We start from the raw sequence: 16,717 nt of genomic DNA, 5'->3' as shown, positions 1-16,717 counted from the left end.
CAGGGGGGGAGCTGGCCGCTCCGAGCCCTATGAAATCATCTCATAATCAGGACATTCAATTGTCAGGGCTGGCCCGGTGGGGCCGCACCTGTGTGACCCAGGTTGGCAAGGGGGCTGCGGGATTCGCTATGTCCTGCCATGAAGGGGCAGTCCCAGCCCAGGCAAAGGAGCTGTGATAGCCATAAGGCCAGGCCCAGAACCCGCAGGGGCTCCCCACCGCCTACAGAATCGGGCCCAGACTTCTCAGGGTGCAGCTAAGGCCTTCTGTGGCCTGGCCTTAATGGAGCCTTCCAGATCGCATAGCCCTAAGGCTCAGGAGGCAGCTCCCTCGCACCCCGGCCTCTGACGCCATGGTGCCTTGTCTTGGAATTTTGCGCGCGCGCACACACACACAACCTTGCAGGGATTCACAGTCTTTAGGCCCCCAAGCCTACCTTGTCAGTCCTGACCACCCCTCCGCCAGCACACATCTGCTGCCCCCTCTCAACGGGTAGAGACAGTCCAGGGGCAGTGACTGCCTCACCCCCTTGTGTGGCAGGGCCCAGCTCCAAGAAGGGGACCTGTGAGTGTTTGCTTAGTTCAGTGACTGCCCGGGATGCAGGCTGGGGCTGAGCTGGGAGCAGGCTGACGTTAACTTTGGGGAGGTCAGCTACCTTCCGCTCTGGCCAAGCCGGTCTGCTGCCTCCTCGCACACCACACTCTCTCACACTCTTCCCTGCGGTGAACACAGGCCCCTGCTGCCCCTGGTGCCCTCCACTCCCCTGCAGGCCTGCAGGGGTGCCCCCTGCCCCTACCTCCAGAAGCCTTTGTGGATGCTTCTGTCCCCTGGGTCTCTCCCTGCCCCACAGACCCTTCACAGTGACTCGAACTTTCATCTTTCTTACAAAACCTGCTCAGCCCACTGCCTTCCCATCTCAGCTCACGGCAGCTTCATCCTTCCAGATGCACAGGCTACAGACCTTCGCGTTAATGCCTGACCCCACGTCCAGCCCATCGGGAAATCCCATGAGCTCCATCTCCAGACTAGATCCCGAATCTGACTTCCCCCCAACTCTGATGTTAGCGCCCTGCCTGGTGCCATCACCCCTGCCTGCATCTATCAGCCTCACCTCAGTCTCCTGCCTGCCTCCCCACTGCACATCCCAGCGTAGTGGTCAGCGACCCCGTTTAAATGTCACTGCTCAGCTCAAAGCCTGCGGTAGCTCCCTAATGCAGGGAGAGTAAAAGCCCAAGTCCTCCCAGGGGCCTCCACAGTCCTGCTGCTTCTCTGGCCAGCCTCCTCTCACGCCCCTGACTCCCATCCTGCTCTGCTCTAAACAGACCGGAACACACTTGAACCCCCCAGGGAATCCCTGCCTCAGGGCCTTTGCATGGGCTGTTTCCCCTTTCTGGACCGCTCTTCCTGATCGCCGCATGCATGACTCATTTGCCTCCTTTCTCTCTGCTCAAATGTCACCTTCAGGAGGCCTACCTTCACCACCTTTGCAACCTGCTCCTCCCCCCTCCCCACCCACAGATCTTAGTTATCTCTACTTTCCCACATTCTATTACCACATCCCTACCACACCCCACAACCTTACCGCATTCTATTATTTCCCTATTTATCATGTTTATGCAGGAAAATATGTCCGCAAAGGCAAGGGTTTTGTGTCTTTCTTTTCGCTAAGGAATACTCAGCTCTAGACGCGCCCAGCATGCAGTAAGGCACTCAGTAATAGTTTCTGAATGGATGAATCTCCTCAGAGGAGAGCCTTGCAAGGTCATGTGTGAGCGTGCGCGCGCAAAATTCCAAGCCCTGGGGGTGGGGGGGACTGGCCTTTGCCTGCTGCCCAGCTGTGGGCCCAGGTGTCCGCGCACAGCAGGTGGGGGCAGGAGAGACCCGTGAGAGGGTGGTGCGCTTGGGCACCTGCATCCTGTGGCCTGGTTTCCGGCCCGCGGGCTGAGACCTCGGCCAGGACAGGCCTGGGTCTGGCGCACCCCTAACTGCTCTGTGCACAGCTCGGGGCCGGCACCTGTGGGCCCTGGGAGCACAGGGGCAAACAGCTGCAGGGGCTGGTGGCATCTGTCTGCCTGAGCAGACTGCATTATCAAGCAAAGGCTGGGACTGATTCCAGAAGTCCTTTCTTTTGAAAAAGGATTAGTTTTGGGGTTGGACAACCCATGGTTGCTGTCGGTCTACAAGCAGGAGGAAGGGGGGGCTTGTCTCCTGAGGCTTTGATGGCAAAGGCCTCCGGGACCTTGCCTTCCCCACCTGAATCCCTTCCTGCTCTGATGTTCTGACACCAGCCCATTTCCAGGTGACGCTGAAATGCCCGGTTCCTGAGTGCTCGTCAGCAAGGCGGAGAGGGACCCAGGCCCAACCCCGGCCCTGTAATTCTGAATCCATACAGAAAGGCCCTCTGGGTCCAGCTGCCTGTGGCGAGGAGGCTGTTAGGTCAGAGCAGGGGAGGGGACCAGACCCAGCCTCTCCTTCCGGCCGCCGAGCCGACTGCTGCCCCACAGGAATGCCCGGCACGGGAATTGGAAGCAGGTGTGGGCTGCCTGGGCGGACCACCCGCCTCCTCCCCTCCCCCCGCCCCTTCCTCTCTTGCCATTCCAGCACTGCCCTGGGGAGTTTTCCATGTGTTCTTGGCTTGGACAGGAGTGGGGTGGACTCAGGCTGGGACTACTGGCAGTGTGAGTATGTGAGTGTGTGAGTGTGTGTGTGCACGCTTGAGCCTTCAGAGCTGAGAGGACATTGAGATGGGCACCCCTGGGGTTAGGAGAGAAGGGAGGAGGCGAGACACTCCTAAGGCCCTAATGATCCCCCACCCTGCTCAGCTACCACACAAAGGCCTATGGGGCCTGCGAACTCAAGGCAAAAGTCCAAATTTGGGTTTTCCAGGGTTTTAGACCTGAGAGAAACAAGGAGATAGCTTTCCCTGAGGGGTAGGAGTGGAGAGGCTTGGGCCGTCCAGCAGGGCAGAGGGGCAGCCTGGCTCCCAGCCTGGCCGCCGATGTCCTGAGACCTCAGATGAGTCACTGAGCTTCTCTAGGCTCAGGCTCCTGGTCCGCACCACGGGGGCGATGATACTCTCTACCTCCCGGGGTTGCTGGGGCCACTAAATGAGAAAACGAAAATCCAGTGCTTAGCTTTGTGTCTGGTGCACAGTCAGTGTTTGAGAAATAGCAGCTTCTATGATTGTTATTTAAAATAGGAGCCATCTCTTTTTGCAGGGATGGTCCAGCTTGAGACCAGGGGAGAGAGGATGTGGCCTTGCAACCGGATGATAACAGAGGAGACAGGAAGTCTGCCTGAGATGAGGCTGCTCGGGACACAACTTGTTCGTTCTGACACTAGTGACCTTTGCCGAACGGGGGAGCAGGAAGAGGACCCAGGTCCCTCTGTCTCCACAGCTCGTCTGACCCCTCACGACAGCTTCCTCAGCCTGAACGCTCCATTTCTTTCTGAAGGAGCTCCCAAGACAGCCTCAGGGAAGGAGAAAGGAAGGCTGAGCTGTGATTCTGGCTCTGCCAGTCACCAGTGATGTGACCTGGACAAGCCACTTACCCTCTGAGAGCCTCAGTTTGCTCATCTGCTAAATGGGGAAGATACATAATACCTAGGGTTGCCCTGAGCATTAATGGACTCTAATCATAAAGCTCCAGGAAGTGTAGAAGACACCGAGAAAGCATGATATAAGTGCTTGTGACGTAAGTGTTCTGGAGTCTGGAGTGAGAATGGCAAGTCTTCGCAAACACCACACCAGGAAGGGACTCTGCTTCCAAAACCTTGCAGATCCGCTGTCCTGACTCAGCCTGTCACAACCTGTGCCTGGAACATAGTGGACAGGCAAATATCTGAAGGAATGAATAAATGAGGTGTGCAGGAGAGGCAAGAATACATCAAGTTGAACAAAATCATGTCTGGTGGTTAAGAACTCAGGATGGGGGTTCATGCAGACTCACAACCTGGTTTCACGACTAAGAGGCTGTGTGAACATCAGCAGACGAGCCTGTCGCCTTATCTATGAGATGGGACGAAGAACGGTACCAGGCTCGTGGGGTTGCTACAATAATTAAGGGTTGTGATGCGTAAAGTGCCCACAAATGCTAGTGTCATTCTCCCTCCCCTGGCTGCAGCTGGAGAAACTGAGGCCCAGAGAGCTGCTGGAGGAGGCCGAGGTGCTTGGCCTGCCCCACCTGGCTCGCAGGTGGAGTGTGGGTCTTCCTAGGGTCATCTGGGTGCGGCGCAGAGATGACAGGCTCGTTCTGAGTTCCGGTCGGCCGCGCCAGCTGGGAGGCCTCCCTAGATCTCTGCTTTCTCAACTGTGCCAGAGGAGTACCACCCCCACCTCTCCAGGAGGCTGTGAGGGTGAGTGACAGTGCACATTTCAGCCACCCTGCTCACGGGGGTGCTCTTCAGCAGATGGCCGGGTTGTTATTATCATCCCCTCCTTAGGGCTCGAACTCTGGATGCTTTTTGGGTAGAGGCCAGCTTCTGTCCTTCCCTGCATCTACTCCAAGCTCTGTGGAGGTAGGGAGGTGACCTGGAGAAGGGGAGGCAAGGGTGGGGGGTTGGCCTGGGCGTAGGGATGGGGGCAGGGAGCCAGGACTGCTCTCAGGGACGAAGGGGTCCTGTCTGGCTTCTTGAGTGCGGGAGGTTAGATGGAGAGGGGAGTACGCTAGGAACACCTCTGGGTGTACAAGGAGGTGAGACTTCCAGGCCGGGGCAGCCCGGTTCCCAGGAGTCTGTGGGGTGTGAGGCAGGGAGAAGGAAAGGAAGGAGGTGCCTCTGCTTTTGGAACGGTAGGCTAAGGCATTTATTTTGTCCTGAAAGCCTTCAGGAACCACAGCATGTTCTTGAGCGGGAGAATAATACAGTCAGCACTCCAGGGCTTTATCTGCCCCACGCGTAGAGGGACTGGCCAGGGAGAGGCTGGGAGCAGGGGACCAGGGAGGAGGCAGCCAGAGCTTCCTCCTGGGCTGATTGGCCATGTGAGGACAGGGGTGGAGGACCATGCCAGACAAAGCTGGCGCAGCCATCAGCGAGGCCCCAGGAGAATGGCCAGGGAGGCTGCTCCGTGTTGCTTCCACAGGGTTGCCAGGGCCGGTGAAGCTGGCCGGGGCTGGAAGGGGGAGCCCTGGGGGAAGAGCTGTGGTCTTCAGAGACCTGGAGTCACCTTAGTTGGTCCAAAGACCACCAGCTCAGAAAAGCTGAAGCTGGGGGCGGGGGGGGGGGGCGCGGGGGCAGGAGCAGGGATAGGAGGCCGGGAAGGGAGGGCCTGAGCATGGTGGAGGGAGAGGCGCCGTGCAGGGGACACGGCGAGGCCTGGGAAGCTGCCGGCCCCCCTCCAGGCGTCTGCACGGATTTGCTGAGAGCCAGGCAAAGTATGTGCCCCTCTCTGGGCCTCTGTTTCCTGGTCTTCTCTCCAGTTACAAGTTGCAGAGTTGGAGACAATGGGATTGCAGGAGGTCTGGGCAGCCCCAGCCCTGGGTGGGAGGGAAGAGGGTGCAGGCGCCAGAGGAATAAACCGGGCTCTGGACAGACGCTTGGAAAGTGCCCAAACATGGAGGGACGTGGGCGGAGCGCACATGTGTTTGGTGTTGTGAGGACACATCCACGCCCACACACACACAGGCTGCCAGCACCCAGCCTCAGACCCCTGGGTGTGTGGCCAGGAGGAATGAGGTCAGTCCCAGAGAATCTGCCTGGACTCCCACACCAGGCCTGGGGGTCTGATCTCAAGCACAAGGCTTGGCCTTCTCCTAACTGGGATTTTCCATGGTCTGGGCCTAGCAGGGTGGGAAGGGGGAGTCAATGATGGGGGAGAAGGTACTGCTCCTTCCCTGGTCTCTCTGTGAGCCCCAAACTAGCCTGCGCCCCCACACTCCCTCCCATCCCCACACCAATACCCCCCCTCCCCCATGACTAGGGGAAGGAGCACCTGGAGGGGGCCGATGGCCATCACTTGCAGCAACGCACAGGTACCTCCTCCTCTGGGAAGTCCTCCCTGAACCCCTAGCCCCTGACCGGGGAGGCCCCTCACCTGGGATCCCCTAGTTCATGCCTCTAATGCCTGCCCAATCACAGCACGGACGCGTCCCCTTTGCCATGCCTCCTCCAGAGCAGGGGCCGGATGTGATGCTTACCAGCACACTTTTAACCCCAAACGAACTGTGGGGCTCAGGGGCAAGACCAGAGACTCTGATAAGCACCAAGTACCGCCGCTCTGCACATGGCCTGGCCCTGGCTGGTTGCCTCGGAACTTCAGGAACTGTCAGGCCAAACAGGGGCCCTGGAAAACCCACTGGCTTGGCTCACAGACGCTGAGTCCCGGGCCTAGCTCTGCCAGCAGAGCTGTAGCATTGGCCGCCTCTGATTTCTCCCATGCCCAGGAGTGGGGCACTTCCGGAGGAGTCCCAGTCTGAGGTCGTGGATCCTCAGAAAGCCACCTCGAAAGCTCAGCACCCTATAAGGTGGGATGCCCTCTCCTCCAAGGAGCTCTAGGAGCAGATGATGCCCAGCTTAGAGCACCCTGCTGCCAGGCTGTAGCAAGTCTCAGTGAGGACCCAATGTGGGTGAGGCCACGGTGGGCAGGAGCACGCATCCTTCATCGCATCACAGAAGGGGCCCCCATCCGGCTCCTCTCCCGAGGCCCCTGCAGGTTCTCCAAGCGGGATTCAGCACCCAACTTGAGTGCTCTGCCGTGGATGTGAGGCAGCGGGTCCTACCAGTGGGGACACTCCTCTCCCCTAGCCTTGGACTCCAGCAGCCCCGAGGGAGACAGAAACCCTCCCCCCACCCCCCACCCCCCGCAGCAGCCTCTCACCCAGGTCGGTGTGGCTGGAGACAAAGCAGCAGGCCCTGAGCTGACAGCGGCAGAGAAGCAAAGTCTGGGGCTGTTGTGTCTTTGCCCCGGGCCCTGCGGGCCTCAGCCCTCACCTGGCAAGCCTGGCCGGGCAACCTTGGTGGGGAGCAGAGAACTGGGGCACTGACTGCAGCCTGGAGGGACTGAACGGAAAACCTTGACTGCAGCTGACTTTGGACTTGCAGATACAGAGGCAGAAAGGGGAATTCTAGGACAGCAGAGGGTGGGCTGATAGCCATCTAGCCTTGGCCAGGCCCCTAGTGGGCTCTCACCACAGTAGCCCGCCTGCTAACAGCATGTGTGGAGTTGTCCGTCTCAAGGAGGAAAAGCTGCCCCTTCGCTGTGTTCTCACGTACAGATGGCTCGGGCCTTCCCAAGACCGGATCATATCTTCGCGGGCCCCCTCCCGCCAGAAAATGACAGAGGGAGGGATGTCTACAGCTCCCCCCCTGGGGCTCTCCCCCAGGGCCAGCACCCCAGTGAGCTGAGTGAAATGAGGGAGGCACTGGCCTGGGCGCCAGAAAACTCAATAACCAGAAGTAGTATTTGCAGCAGTACTTTTAAAAATCAAAATCAGTGCCACACCTCCAGGGGCATGCCCCAAGGCCTTTCGGACCCTGAAGACCCAGGTTTCTGACGCTGATGCTCCCTGCTTCACCCTGTGGGGTCGGACTAGGGGCACCTCCAGGGGTGGAAGACTCGCCCTGCTGAAATGAGGGAGGGGCAGGAAGAAGGTCTCCTTCCCTTGGTCCCCAGATGACCCAAACCAGGTCTGGAAGGTGCCTCCTTGCCAAGCCCAGCCAGTCCCTCCCTCCCCGACCCCTCCAGCCAGGGTCAGAGCCCAGGCCTGCCTGGCCAAATCCCGCCACCAACGGTGCGTGGACCTGGGGAGGCTGGGAGGTGGGACGCACGGTGGCTGTCGAGGCGGGTGGGGGGATTCCTCACTTAGCTCGGGGGTGGCCCACGGACGGCCGTGGCCGTGACCGCGAGCCGGAGGGCGGCCGGCGGGGCGCGGGACGGTACTCACCGCGGCCGTTCTGGTTGGGCCGGTACACGCTGCCCACGCTGACGCGGCCCTGCTGCGCGCCGCCGCGCTCCCCACCTGGCGGGGGCGCGTCCGAGCTGCGCACGGGCAGGTAGGGCGGCTCCAGCACGCGGAAGGGGGGCTGCGGCTCCACGGCCCGCGGCGGGACGTAGGCCTCGGGCGGCACGTTGGCGTACGGCGGGTACCAGCCGAGGCGGGGGTCGGCGGCGTAGCTGCCGCCGCCGGCGGGCGGCGCGTCGGGGCCCGGCTCCGGGGGGGCCTGCTCGAAGCCGGCGGTGCCCTCGTGGTACAGGCTGTGCGAGTAGCGGCGGTCCAGGCCGTCGGCGGGCTGCGGCGGCGGCGGCGCGTAGGGCCTCTCCGGGGCCGGGTAGAAGGTCTGCGGCGGGTACTCGGGCTGCTCCTCGCCGCCGCCGTACTCCTCGTAGCGCGCCCGCGGCTGGAAGGGGTAGACGACCCCGGCCGAGGCCACGGCCGCCGCCCCCGCGCTACCGCCGCGGTAGTACACGTAGCCCTGGTCGTAGGTCCGCGACGCGGGGTCGTAGGTCTCATACTGGCTGACGAAGGGCGCCTGCGGGTAGGGGAACTGCTGCGGGAAGGAGGGCGGCTGGCGGTAGGTGGTGGCGAAGGCCGAGGCCGAGACCGAGGAGGCGGAGCCCCCGTGTCGTTGCTGGGAGACGGAGGTGCGGACCCGGGCCATGCCTGTGCTGTCCCCGACGGCCACCTCGCGCCAGTTGTCGGGCACCTGGCCGAAGCCGAACGGGTGCCGCGCCTGGCCGCGCACGGTGTCCGAGCCGACGCGCCCGGGCAGGGGCAGCGACGGGGCCTGCCGACGCCGGAGGCCTCCTGGGCTGCGCCGCCGCGGGGCCTGGGGAGCGCCGGCCAGCAGCACCCGGGAGCTACTGTCGGTGCCCTGCGGCCCGGCCGGCAGGTACTCTGGGCCCGAGTTGAGCAGGCTGTACACCTGCCCGTTGTTCTCCCACTGAATCAGCTGCCGCCAGCGCCCCGGGTCCGAGCCCTGCCCCGGCCGCGCCTCCTGCCCGTGCACCAGGACGCAGAGGCAGGCGCCCCACACCAGGGCCCCCAGCTGCCAGCCAGCTCGGGCTAGAGCCATGGTGGCCCCTCTGCAGAGGCCTGGTGGACCGAGAGGCTCTCAGGAGTGTACTCCTGTGCGTGCTTCTCTTCCCACGGTCTCGAGGACAGGACGGCTCCTTGCCTGCCCCAGCTCTAGCTTTGTCCATGCTGGCCTTGTCCCGAGCGGGACGGCTCCTCCGATGACAGCATTTCGAGGCCAAGGGGTCAGGGCAGGGCAGGGGCGGTGCCCAGGGCTGCACGAGGCTCTCTGCAGGGCACCGGACAGGCAGGACTGCCTGGGGGCCTTACATGGCCAGCCCGGTACTGGCTGGCCGCTGGGCTGGCGCTTTCCCACTCTGAATGAATAAGCAACAGGCTGGGAGCGTTGGGAGGTTTCGGGCAGCCTGGTCCGCCTGCTGGGGCCTCCTCCGCGGGGCCCTACGGCCCGCCGGGTTTTAGCTATGTTGCCGGTCCCACAGCTGCTGTGCTCCCTCAGTCCCTGGAGTTTCCAGCCAAGCCGCAGACCTGCCTCTGAGGAAGGGAATGAAGCAGGGAGTAGAAGGGGCCTCTGGGGGTGCAGGCAGAACACGGCTGGGGTGTCAGCACCCCTATGGCCATTTCAGCTTTGGACCCAGCACCCCTGGTCTCACCTTACTGTCTTCTCTGGGCTTGGATGAGCCCCAGCCTCTCCCCAGGACCCCCTGAGCTCCCCTTCTGCAAAGCCAGTGCCAAGAGACCCCCTTCTTGTTGGTGGGCCTCCTTGGGGGAGATGCTAAACCTGATTCTGGACCCCAGGGGCACCTCAGTTCCTTAGGCCTGAGTACAAAAGGGCTGGAACTTCAGCTTTTTCCCCTCTTGGCACACCTCTTGGCCTTACTCTCCCAAATCTGTAGAATGGGGTTATGCCCTTGTGCTGAATAGAACTTTTGAAATCATGGGAGGGGTCAGCTTCTTATGCATCACATCACGGAGGTTTCTGCTCTGCGTCTCTTGAATCATAGTAGCCTGGCAATAACCTGAGTATGCCCGTGAGTAAAATGCGACCCAGGGGCTGTCTTTGATATGGCATAGGAGGCTCAAGCGCTGTCAGCATAGAACAGCAGAAAGGGGCATCCAGAAGAGCTAGGCCTCGTCCTGGTGCCGTGACTGGGTGATCTTGGGCAAGCCCCTTCACTCTGATCGAGTTGCCACATCTGATCAATGGAGGATTAGACTAGATGGTCCCCAAGAGTGCTTTGGGAGTTTCTCTGTCCTCTCTGAGGAAGGCAGAGATAGGAAGGGTGCCAGAAGTGTGAACATCTTGGCATCTAAGAAGTCACCCTCTGAAAGCCTCCCCTGGGCTGCCTTCTCCCACCTTGCTCGTGAACTGGAGGGCAGAAATTTCCTTCCTGTGCTTATACACCAAGTAGAAAGAACTTGCCCTTAGTTTGGCCCCTGCAGATTCCCCTCTACTTTGCAAACTCCTGGACCCCAACTGGGAGAAGACAGCTAGAGTGGACGTTCCTCGGGGACCCTGGAGCCCCGGCCCTCACCCCTGCCAGCCAGCATTTGTTCACCCATTGCACTGTGCCTCAGGATGAGGCTTGATTCAGGTGACTGTCCACCCTCATAATCCAGCCGGCAACCATTCAACACGGGTCCCTCAGCTGCCCCATGTGGGGTTAGGTTTCAGACTCCAGGCAGGACTCCTGCAAGGAGTGACTGGTTTTCTCCCCCACCCCCACCCCCCATCAAGCTTGATGCAGAGTCAGGCTCACGGAGGGGGAGGGCTGGAGGGCCGGGACCTGGAGGGTTAAGCCTCCCCTGCCTCCTGCCTGCCCCCTGCAGTGCTGGCCCCAGCTGCTTCGGATCCCTGGGGTCCTGTAGGGCCCTCCCGCCAGCCAGATGGGCAGCAGCGCCAGGAGAGGAGGAGGAGAAGTGGAAACAGGCCTCAGGGTACCCCCTGTCAGGGAGGGGAAGGGAGGAGGAAGGATGGGGGGAGGACAGAGACTGGCCGCCCGGTAGGGGAGCCCCAGTGGCTGAGAGTGGAGAAGAGGGGAGCCGTCTTCCGAGAGCCAGGGAGCCTGGCGAGGGCAGGGGCTGCCTCAGGGCTTTGGGGCTGTGGGGGGATCGGGGCACAGGCTACCCTGCTCAGCTGGCCTTGGCCTCAGAGCCAGCTCTTGGCGTGAAACCCTACCCAGGCGTGGTTCCTGCTCCTCTCTCCTTTTTTCTTAATAAGGTCGGATCAGAGTGAGTCAGAGGAGCCAAGCTTCCTGTTAGGCTCCGAGTAAGCTCTGCTCTGCTCAGAGCTTGCACCTCTGCAGGTTCCCCGTGGTCAGAGCCATGGCCCCTGCCGTCCGGAGAGCCGGGGTCCCGAGGCTGACCCTGCCAGGGGCCTGGCCTGGCCCTCAGCCATTCCCTGGGGAAGTCTGGTGCCCTCTCAGAGCTTCGGTCTTCATCTGAGTCTTGGGGCTGATAACACGTTTATCGTAGTAAATTTGGGAGGATGAAATGGGAAGATAATGAAAAGTGCCCGGCACAGTGCCAGGCACGTGACACTATCTTCCCTCCTCGGGCCGGCACCGGGAGTGGGGGGCGGGGGGGAGGTGGGGCTCCTCGCCCACGGGTGCTCCTCCGACCCCCATTTTCTCTGTCCCTTTCCTGTTTGGATCTGTCTCCAGCATCCTTCCTAGTCCAGGGGGAGCCTTGTGCAGGGGAGCCGAGCACCACCCCCTTCTTTCCTCCTCTTCACTCCCTCCCTCAACTTCCTTCTCCCTTCCTGTCTGCACCTCCTGCAGCTCTGTGAGCCCAGGGCAGCCTGCCCAGCTCCCCTTCTGCAGACACAGGGCCAGGCCTTGCCTCGGTAGCTGGAGGTGTCCTGGCATCCTCCGACTGCAACCTTCAGAGTGGTGGTCTGAGAGAGGCCTGGCCAGGCCGCAGAGGGTGCAGAGCTTGGCTCAAGAGAGGCCCTTGAGTCACCAGGTTGGGCTGGGCCTGAGCTGTCTGAACACGAGGGGGTGGCGTGGGGGCTCCTCTCTAGGCCTTGTCCTTACAGGCTGGGATTCACACCCACATTTTTAAGATCTTGCCATATGGTTGAGGCTTGTTGCCAGTCCCTGGCACCAGGAACCAGGCTCAAGGGACCTCGGAGGGCCAGCGATCTAGGGTTGAAAGCTTGCCGATAGCGCATGACTTTGTTAAGACCTACTGTGTGCTGGGATCTGGGCTGGGCTGCTCTGTTGCTGGGGCTCTCATGGAGCAGTTCGTGTCCCGTGACCCTGTGATGGAACTCCAGGTTCTGGAAAATCCATCAGGAGTGAGGAAGCATCAGGCCTGACCAGCGGAGGGTTTGGGGAGCAGAGGAGGGACTGAGTGTGGGACTCCTCACTATTCTGTAGAGGGAAGGACCAGGAGGCCCACTGGGGGTCTGAATGTTTCTGCAATGGCGGGGTTGAGGGGGAGGGGGGGCGGTGAGGGGGGGTGTTGGGAGGTGGTAGGGATGAGGCAGGCTCCCGTGCTCCTGTCCTGGGTCTCCCCCTCCTCCGTGTGATCACTGGCTGCTGAACCCAAGCCCTGGCACCTGGGTGGGCAGCTGAGGAAAGGGCATTGATGGGATTTGTGTTGAATTGGGAATGGAAGCTCCAGCCCAGCCAGCCTTGAACTGTGTACCCCAGCAGTGCTTCTGGAAAGGGGACTGAAGGAAGTGCTGAATGAGGAGGCCTGGTGAGCTGGCACAGAATTTGCTGACTCTGCAGGGAGAGGACCACCGAGTGACCACTGCCAGCTGAGGCCCATGCTGTCCCCTCCCGGCAGCGACATCTGGCGCAATGGTTGGGGAGGCAGGGGGGCTTTGGTCCCCAGAGCTAAGCCAAGGGAGGGGCCCTGGAGGGGACTGCAGCCCTTTGGTTTGGAGTGTCTATCTTCAGGGCTGGGACTCTGGAGAAGTCCGGAAGTGGGGGAGGGGAGGTCAGGACCCTTTTCAAGGGATGGATTGGGGGGGAGGGGAGGGGAGGAACCCACCCTTCTCTAGGACCCAGAGGAATTCGGTGGCTCTAGCTGCCTCCCACTCTGCTTTCCCTCCCAGCTCTCTGCTACGCGCCCCCCCCCCCTTGATTCCTTGGGGAATTGGAAATACCAGAGCTGAAATAACAGTCTGGGCACCAAGGCAAGTCTCCACCGCTCCACGGAAGCAGGAAGCCCCCTTGGTCCCCCTCGGTCCCCCTCAGCCACCAGCCTGACCAACTTCTCCCTTTCCTGACTCCCCCCACCCCCTACCCCCCCCACCTCCCGCCCCCAAAGGCAGGAGTGGCTGGGGCCTGCTGAATGGAAACCTGCCCTGGTCCCACCCCCAACCCCTCCAACCTGGGGCCCAGAACTGCTAGAGGCCGAGCTGATCCTCAGTACAGGAAGGAAGAGAGGGGACCTCATCCCAGGACCTTCCTCAGTGGAGGGATTGTGCCAAAGCTGTTGGCTGGGGCCTGCTGTGTGGAGAGCCCCTTCTGTCCAGGTTGGGGGGCAGGTGGACCTCAGCCAGCATGCAGTGGGGAGAAGGAGGGAACAGAGTCCCCTGCCCAAAGGGGAAAGCTGACAAGACCCAGCAGGCTGCCAGTCCCTGGGGCTACAGCCCTGTAAACCCTGAGGAGGGAAACTGAGGAAGCCAGCCCAGTGATGCTAATAACATCCTGGCAAGGGTAAAGGAAGCCTGTCTCTCCTATTTCCCTGCCCCTGTATCTTTAACTTTCATTTGGGTATATCACTGGGTTTCTCTAGCTTTTGTTTCTTTTTCTCAACCCCCCCCCATCTCATCATTCACTCATTCATCTCCGTGTCCCTCCATTTCTGTGGCTAGCAGTCTCTTCCATCTGTTTGTTCTTTCACATGGCTTACCCACTCTGTCTCCACTGCCAATGTTTCTCCCGACTATTTCTTCATTTGTCTGCACATTCAGTCAGCATGTCCTCTGCGTGCCTGGGCTGGTGGCAGGGGTGACACCTGGCCGGTCCCCCAAAGAGCTTGCGGTCTGGTGAGGGCAACACAATAGGCAAGACGAGAGTGATGAGCCCTGAGTGGAGGTGGGGACGTTGTGCCAACTCTTTGTGACCTTTGAGAGAATTTCTGTCTGTCCATCATCCGACCATGATCCCTGTCCGCGTGTGACCCTATCCTTGAGTGCGTCACCTTTGTGAAGTGGCTTGCTTTCTGTAGGGCACTTGCCCTTTGCTCATTTCCCTCTGGTGGGGGCGGCAGTGGCGCTGAAGGGCCAGTGTTCTGGGGCAGGTGGCCACGGGCCAAGGAGGGAGCAGGGCCCTGGGGACAGCCCTGACAGCAGTGTCTGCTCCCGGGCTGCCAGGGGCTCGGGTGCGCTTCGAAACACTGAGCCTGACACTTGGGCTTCTACTCAAAGGGTGTGGTTTTGCAGGCAGTTCTGCTAAGATGAGATGCTGGTCATGGGTATGGATTAAGCTCCTACTGTATGCCACAGCACCGGACAAAATAAGGTTCTTCACTGATGGTATTTCCTGTAGTTTAGTGTGTGTGACCCCCCTCCCCCCACCCCCACCCCCGGGAGTCCCCCAGGGGTTCAGTTTTGCCCACCTGGGTCCTGGAAGGGGGGGGCCACAGGGTATGAAAAAGGAGTGGAGACAAGATACCAGCAATCTCTCCCTTACATATTCTATAGCTTTTTATTTCAGCTTACAAAAGAAACATGTCAATTACAGGAAATTTAGAATGTAGACTAATAAAAAAACAAGGTATTCTGTAATGTAGAGAAAACTACTCTCTCCGGCTTTTCCCCCCCTCTTTAAAAAATTGAGATCATACTGCATATGTTGTCTTACAACCTGCTTTGTTTACGTACTAATATTTGTTGACCATTTAGGGCAGCTGTCAAGACTTGCTTCCCTTTTCAGTATTCACATTGATCACTGGAGCTCCTACTTGCCCAGAAGAAGAGGTGGTCAAGCCTTCATTGCCTCTGGATGCCCTCTGGGTAGGAGCCTGGGGGAGGGGGGGCTAGCTCCAGCCTCCACCCCTCCCCTGTTAAGCCCTCACCCCCTTCAGGATTGATCCTGGACCCTGAGGCTAGAGTCAGGTTCACTCGGGCAGGATGAACTCCGCTCTAAGTGGGGATGTCCTGAGCTGTGGGTGAAGATGGCAGGTGGAGTGGTAGTGGTCGCCTTAATTTCTCTCTGCCCAGGAGGCCAGCCACTTCCTTCCTTCGCTCCCCATGGAGCAGGTGGTGGCTACCAGCCTTACACGCCTACATAACCAAGAGGGATTCCGGGGCCCCCAGAAGACCTGCTCTGCAGACATTTTTGTGTTCCCCAGGAGAAGCACCTGGCAACTTAAACTTTTAAAAATAACTTTAACATTTTTTAGTATAATATATACACAGAAAAGTACGCAAAGTGTACAATTTGATGAAGGATCCCTAAGTGAGCATACCCATGGAACTACCACCTCGATCAAGAAATGGAACATTCCAGCAGCTGGTCACTGCTAACAGGAAGCAGGGAGCTCCTTGAAGTTCTGCCTATGTCAGCACTTGGCCGCATCTAGAACTATTTTCTTCAACACGATCTTTAATGACTGAATTATGTGGATAAATCATAATTTAATAACCTCCCTTTGTTGGTTTCATTTTACTTTCTTAGCTCTTCTAAATGATGCTGTAATAAGCACCCTTGCACACGAATCTTTGTGTCTGCTCTGCTATGTACTAGCCTCAGAGGGCCTGGGGTTGGTTCCAGCCCTTATCTGTAAGCTGCACGACTCACTCTGCCTTTTTTCTTTCTATAAAATGGGAAGAGTGGTAAGGATTTAAATGAGGGGATGTGTCGGGTGTGTTTAATACACAGTCCCGTGCTTACAAACACTCAATAAGCAGTAGGCATTATGAGCACTTTAGCTTAATTTGTTAGAAGTTGGATTTCTGGGGGCACCTGGGTGGCTCAGTCGTTGAGCGTCTGCCTTGGGCTCAGGTCATGGTCCCAGGGTCCTGGGATTGAGCCCCACATCGGGCTCCCTGCTCCGCGGGAAGCCTGCTTCTCCCTCTCCCACTCCCCCTGCTTATGTTCCCTCTCTCACTGTCTCTCTCTCTGTCAAATAAATAAAAAAACATTAAAAAAAAAAAAAGTTGGATTTCTGGAGAAAGGGTTTGAATATTTTAAGGTTTTGACGCAGGTTACTCAGCTGCTTCCAGAAAGGTGGTCTCCATTTACCTGCCCAGAATGCCCTGGCTCTTATCACCACTGTGTACTATCTTCTTAAAAGAACATTAAACATGGGGTAGGGTTAAAAACCGTCAATGTGTCTTTTTTTTTTTAGCTGCATTTCTTTGATTACCTGTGAGAGTGAGCCTTTTCTCTTTTGTGTTTGTTGACCTTCCATATGGTTTCCCTGCCTCTACCTTTGTACACAAGTCTATTCTAGGACGTAGCCAAAATGGCCCTTTTAAGACATAAGTCAAAATTTCTCTCTTCTGCTTAAAACCCAGCAGTGGTTCCCCATTTCCCCAGGAATAAAAGCCAAAGCCCTCTTAGTGGCCTCCAGGGTCCTCACCAATTGGACCCTCGCTCTCCCTGCCCCAGCCACACGGGACACTCCGCTGTCCCTCCAGCACCCCACCCCACCCCACCCCCCACAGCGCTCTGAACTTGAGCTTTGCTCAACTGTCACCTGCTCAATGAGGCCCCAATCCTTCACTCCTGATCTCCTTACTTTTCTTTTTCTTTTATCCATAGTACTTTTTTTTTTTTTAAAGATTTTA

The 16,717-nt window shown here is 59.0% G+C and overlaps 1 protein-coding gene and 1 long non-coding RNA gene across 6 annotated transcripts in view; one reads left to right on the top strand and one right to left on the bottom strand.

Moving 5' to 3' along the window:
* LOXL1 (lysyl oxidase like 1) overlaps positions 1-9,345 on the bottom strand; it is a 23,274-nt gene extending 13,929 nt beyond the window's left edge. Inside the window, exon 1 of one of the 2 annotated variants that reach the window (XM_081831374.1) lies at positions 7,879-9,345. In XM_081831374.1, coding sequence (XP_081687500.1) covers positions 7,879-9,007 — 1,129 coding nt within the window. In that variant the 5' untranslated portion in view covers positions 9,008-9,345. The remainder of the gene's footprint in view (positions 1-7,878) is intronic. The other variant, XM_031036310.2, reaches the window with a different exon arrangement.
* On the top strand, positions 7,207-16,717 carry LOC145723563 (uncharacterized). 4 transcript variants are annotated; one of them, XR_014148723.1, is made up of 3 exons: positions 7,207-7,725; positions 14,366-14,444; positions 14,828-16,717. It is a non-coding gene; the product is annotated as an uncharacterized LOC145723563 (long non-coding RNA). The 4 variants fall into 4 exon arrangements; XR_014148724.1 differs by having other exon boundaries at positions 7,212-7,725; positions 14,859-16,717; XR_014148722.1 differs by lacking the exon at positions 7,207-7,725 and adding an exon at positions 11,098-11,438 and having other exon boundaries at positions 14,859-16,717.

This window comes from Leptonychotes weddellii, chromosome 9 (assembly GCF_054177405.1).
Source record: "Leptonychotes weddellii isolate Sample4059 chromosome 9, ASM5417740v2, whole genome shotgun sequence".
In the NCBI taxonomy this organism is placed as follows: domain Eukaryota; kingdom Metazoa; phylum Chordata; class Mammalia; order Carnivora; family Phocidae; genus Leptonychotes; species Leptonychotes weddellii.
The sequence above is the reverse complement of the archived record's forward strand: the minus strand, read 5'-3'. Positions and strand labels throughout refer to the sequence as shown.